General features: G+C 40.2%; 2 protein-coding genes across 2 annotated transcripts; both read left to right on the forward strand.

Moving 5' to 3' along the window:
* The first annotated feature begins 210 nt into the window (after positions 1–210).
* LOC136969776 (uncharacterized) lies at positions 211–3,980 on the forward strand. Its single transcript, XM_067264033.1, has 2 exons — positions 211–3,867; positions 3,957–3,980. Exons 1-2 carry the CDS (start codon positions 211–213, stop codon positions 3,978–3,980), a joined length of 3,681 nt encoding a protein of 1,226 aa, XP_067120134.1.
* A 397-nt stretch (positions 3,981–4,377) lies between these two features.
* On the forward strand, positions 4,378–5,166 carry LOC136969777 (uncharacterized). Its single transcript, XM_067264034.1, has one exon. It carries the CDS (start codon positions 4,414–4,416, stop codon positions 5,164–5,166), a length of 753 nt encoding a protein of 250 aa, XP_067120135.1. The 5' UTR covers positions 4,378–4,413.

Genomic DNA, 5,166 nt, shown 5'->3' on the forward strand with positions numbered 1-5,166 from the left:
CAAACCGCATTAAACTTTTATCAAACCGCAAGTGTTTTCTTTCATATTTATACAGTCCATTAAAGATCGACAAACATCTGGTCCGTCGAGGCGGATGAGAAGAAAAGAGACAATTTCGCAAGCAAATAAGATTGAGTTCAAACCTCATTAAGTCGCCTATCCAAGGTAGGAAGAATTTATTTGTCCGTTACACGTGGTAGAGAGTTTAAAATGGATCAGCTCGAGAAATTAAGGAAAAAACGCGCTTCGATAAGAGCTAGTGTGACGAGATTAATTAGTAAAGTCGATAGTCTAGTTGAAAGCGACGATAGAGAGACAGAAACCTTTCTAGAAATATTGGATCAGTTTAGTCGAAAGGAAGAGTCGTTGAGAACGTTAAACGGGGAGATTGAGGGCCTCATTACTAGCCCAACTGACTATGACACTGAGATAGTCAATAGTGAAGAATATGAGGACAAAATTATAAGTTGTAAATTTAAGATCCAGTCTCGTATTAAACGATTAGAAGCAGATTCGTCCGTCGTTATGGTGAGTCAGGCCCCCGTAGGTCGAAATAACTCCGCTAATATTAAATTACCAGAGATTCCTCTACCGAAATTCTCTGGAAGATATGAAGAATGGAGTAACTTTAAAATGCAATTTGATAATATCATTTCGTCAAGCGAGCAACTATCGGCTGAACAGAAACTACATTATTTGAAAGCTGCTCTCATAGGGGAAGCTAAGAGTTTAGAAACGTTAAATGATTCATTTGCTTCATTGTTTCAAGCGTTACAAGAGAGGTACGAAAACAAGAAATTAATAGTAGAAACCCATGTTAATGCGATTCTGGACTCTGTAAAACTAGCTTATGAGTCAGCAAAGGGTTTGAGGAACTTAATTGATCTTGTGAATCGGAATATGCGAGCTCTAAAGGTCCTGGGATATGAAAGGAATGAGCTCTCCGATATCTTAATTCTAAACATTGTACTTCAGAAACTGGATAAGGAGACTCTAAAACAGTACGAGTTCAGTATTAGTTCGAATGACGTTCCTAAGCTAGATAATTTGATTTCATTTTTGGAAAAGCGTTCTCAGATTTTAGAAAATATTAATAAGGCCACGTTCGTGAAGCCAAGGTGTAATCAAGATAGAGTTAAACCGAGAAACTTATTTGTGAAATGTAACAATTCTATGTCTCGTTGCATTTTATGTAAGCAGAATCATCCTGTTTACAATTGTGATTCTTTTCTACAGTTGGAAGTCTCCCAAAGAAACGATGTTGTGGCCAAAAACAACCTCTGCTTCAATTGCTTAAGTGATCGGCATAAGTTATCACATTGTAACTCCAAAAGCTGCTGTAAGATATGCCGAAAGCGACATAATACATTACTGCACCAAGAGAAACAAGCTATAATTGGTTCAAATGCACCAGTGATCGACAGCAAACCGATTTCAACCAAGCAGGATCTTAATCCCGACGCAATAGAGTTTCGTGAGAGTATACCTCACTCACTATCATGTATTGACAAGGGAAATAAGACAGTAATTCTCTCGACAGCCATGGTTTGGGTTTTAAATCATACTACCGGAGCCAGCATTCAAGCGCGCGCAGTATTGGACTCGGGCAGTATGTCAAATATCGTAACTAGAGATTTCGCAAGTCGTCTGGGCACACCGCAAGAAAGAATCGACCTCACAGTCTCTAGTATAAGCGGAAATAAAACCTCGGTCAAGTTTAAGCTGCCTGCTACAATAATAAACGGTAATGGATCCTTTTCTAAGACGCTAGAGTTCTTAGTGGTGCCAAGGATCACGGATTTACTTCCGGTTTCCTCTCTACACGTCAGCAAAACAGAAATACCCCGTCAGTTAGCTGATCCAAGATTTGCTACACCAGGCAAGATTGACATGCTTATTGGAGCTGAAGCATTTTTTGAAATAGTCAAGAACGATCAAATTCGTCTATCGTGCAACAATAACCTAACATTTCGCAACACAGTTTTTGGATACATCGCTACTGGGTCCACAGACTCTAATGATCAAGATAAATATTGTGGACTAATATCAGAGTCTGAATCAATCGATAAATGTTTACAAAGGTTCTGGCAAATAGAAACTCTTACAGAGGCTCCAAGTTTGATGAGTAAAGAAGAAGAGTATTGCGAAGATCATTATCAAAGAACTCACAGACGTAATGAAGATGGGAGATACATTGTGCAGATGGCAACCAAGGAAATACAAAACTTGGGAGAGTCAAGGAAGTTAGCATTGAAGAGATTGAATCAATTGTGGAAGAGACTATCAAGGGACAAACAATTAAAGGAGTTATATCAGAACTTCATGAAGGAGTATTTGGACTTGGGCCACATGGAAAGGGTGCAGGAACCTCCCGCTGATCAGACAGCATACAATATATGTTACTACCTTCCGCATCACGGTGTGTTTAGACCAGACAAAACCACTACAAGGTTAAGGGTAGTCTTCAACGCATCTGCTCCCACAACTTCTGGGCTGAGTCTAAATGATCATCTCTTGAAAGGTGAAGTAAAGGAAGATGTTTTCGAGATCATGACAAGATTTCGAAAATACAAGTACGCTTTTACAGCAGATATCCAGAAAATGTTTCGTCAAATTCTAATTGAGCCCTCGCAACGAGATCTCTTAAGAATTGTTTGGAAGAACGAGGAAGAAGAGATGCCAGTCACCTACAGACTGAAAACTGTGACTTATGGAACCGCCAGTGCTCCCTTTCTGGCAGTGAGAACCCTTAAGCAGTTGGCTTACGATGAAGCAGCAAGATATCCTCTGGCCTCTAAAACCATATTACGAGATGTCTACATGGATGACATTGTGTCAGGTGAGCAAGATTTCGATGCTGCCCTCGAACTACAATCTCAGTTGTGCAACATGTTGAGCACATGTGGAATGACACTACACAAATGGAACTCTAATTCAATGAAATTGATGAACAGTAGTTCACCAGAAAATAAGGAACATTGCTTTTCCTCAAGTGCGGAACCAACAGTAAAAACCTTAGGCATTATTTGGAAGCCGGTTGAAGATCAGTTCATATTCAGGGTATCGATTCCAGAAAAATTGCTTTATACAAAACGAGAAGTATTGAGTGTCATCGCCAGACTTTATGACCCCTTGGGTCTTCTGGGACCAGTTATAACTCGAGCAAAGATCTTTCTACAAAAGCTGTGGCTCAGTAAGCTCGACTGGGAGGATACTCTACCAGAAAACCTTAACTATGATTGGGTGAACTTTGTGTCGTCCTTGAAAGCCCTGGACGATCTTAAGATCACTAGATATATTTTAACAGATCCACTTCAAAGGGCTGTCTTGCTAGGATATGCAGATGCCTCGGAGTCAGCTCATGGAGCAGTAGTTTACATGCATTGCATAAAGGAAGATGGAACTGGCAAGACACGACTTATTGCTAGTAAATCTCGTGTCGCTCCTCTTAAGGTTATGACAATCCCTCGATTAGAGCTATCAGCTTGTCTAGTACTGTCTCAACTTGTCAAAAAAGTACGCTCATGTCTGCAAATGGATATAGCTGAAGTGATCCTACACACAGATTCAACTATTGCCATCGCTTGGATCAACACTCCCGCATATCGCCTGAAGACCTTTATTGCGAATCGTGTGGAAAAGATCCAATCTATTACTGAAGGCTGCCACTGGAAACATATAACTTCCCACTCCAATCCTGCAGATGTAGTTTCTCGGGGTTTAAATCCGCAAGATCTACTATCCATGGAATTATGGTGGAGTGGAGTGCAGTCTCAAGTAGCACCAACCGTTCAACGTCAGGATGAATATGCCATCGACACTTCCTCCGATGAAAAATATCTATCTGAGCTTAAAAAACAATCGCATGTTAATTTGGTGTCAGTGTCAAGCTCTGACCTTGACAATACCCTGTTTGAACTTAGTAATAATTACATCAAATTAATTCGCATACTTAGTTATATTTTCCGGTTTCTACATAACATAAAACACGTAACTCGTCGATTTGGCCCTTTATCAAGGAAAGAACTCCAAGAGTCCAAAATTTATTTGATCGGCAAAGTACAAGGAATGGCCTTTGCTGAGGAAATAAAAACATTGCAAATGGGAAGGAATCTAACGAAGGGTCAATTAAGCAGATTACATCCCTTTCTAGATAAACAGGGTCTAATGAGAGTCGGCGGTAGATTGAGCAATTCAAATTTATCATTTGATAAAAAGTTTCCAATTCTGCTACCTAAAAATCACAAGTTAACCCACTTGATTATGAGATATTATCATCTGAAAAATTTGCATGTTGGTGCACAGACTTTACTTTACCTCGTCAGACAAGAATTCTGGCCTTTAAGTGGAAGAAACCTGGCCAGAATTGTGGTACATGAGTGCCTCGTTTGCTTTAGAAATAAACCCAAAGTCATGGAACAAATCCTAGGAAATCTTCCTTCGGAGCGAATGACTCCAAGTCCCCCCTTTAAACATGTAGGGATTGATTTTTGTGGTCCCTTTCTTATTAAATATAAGGGACAAAGAAAGGGCACCTATCAGAAGTGCTACGTCGCAATCTTCGTTTGCCTTGTGACTAGGGCAATTCACCTTGAAGTAGTTACCGACCTAACAACCGAGGCAATGATAGCAACCTTGAAAAGATTTTTTAGCAGAAGGGGTAAAAGTGCGTCAATTTGGACAGATAATGCCACAAATTTTGTGGGTGCCAGTGCGGAGTTGAAACGCCTACATAACTACGTAAAAACACCTCCTGACAGTTTAGCTGATTATCTCGCCAGCGAGGAGGTCACTTGGAAGTTCATACCGCCCAGATCACCAAATTTCGGTGGCCTTTGGGAAGCAGGAGTGAAGTCCTTTAAACATCACCTAAAAAGAACCGTAGGTAACTCGCATCTAACTATAGAGCAGTTTATAACTATCACCACGCAGATAGAAGGAATTTTGAATAGCCGACCGCTCACTCCTATGTCCTCTGATCCAAGCGACTTCCAAGTTCTAATTCCAGGACACTTTCTTATCGGAAGACCTCTGACTAGACTACCGGAGTCAGATCTCACCAGTAAACCAGATAACTATTTGTCTCAATGGCAAATGTTAACTAAATTTGTTCAAGTTATATGGCGTAAATGGAAATTGGACTACCTAAACAATCTACAGGCTTGA

Source organism: Centruroides vittatus, unplaced genomic scaffold (genome assembly GCF_030686945.1).
Source record: "Centruroides vittatus isolate TY-2023 unplaced genomic scaffold, ASM3068694v2 contig_1804, whole genome shotgun sequence".
Lineage (NCBI taxonomy): Eukaryota > Metazoa > Arthropoda > Arachnida > Scorpiones > Buthidae > Centruroides > Centruroides vittatus.

Bases quoted from the DNA above. Each gene is read 5' to 3' on its own strand.
- LOC136969776 (XM_067264033.1), top strand. From the start codon at position 211: ATGGATCAGCTCGAGAAATTAAGGAAAAAACGCGCTTCGATAAGAGCT. The intron at 3,868-3,956 runs GTTAATTTGGTG...TCGCATACTTAG, and splicing joins AGCTTAAAAAACAATCGCAT to TTATATTTTCCGGTTTCTAC.
- LOC136969777 (XM_067264034.1), top strand. From the start codon at position 4,414: ATGGAACAAATCCTAGGAAATCTTCCTTCGGAGCGAATGACTCCAAGT.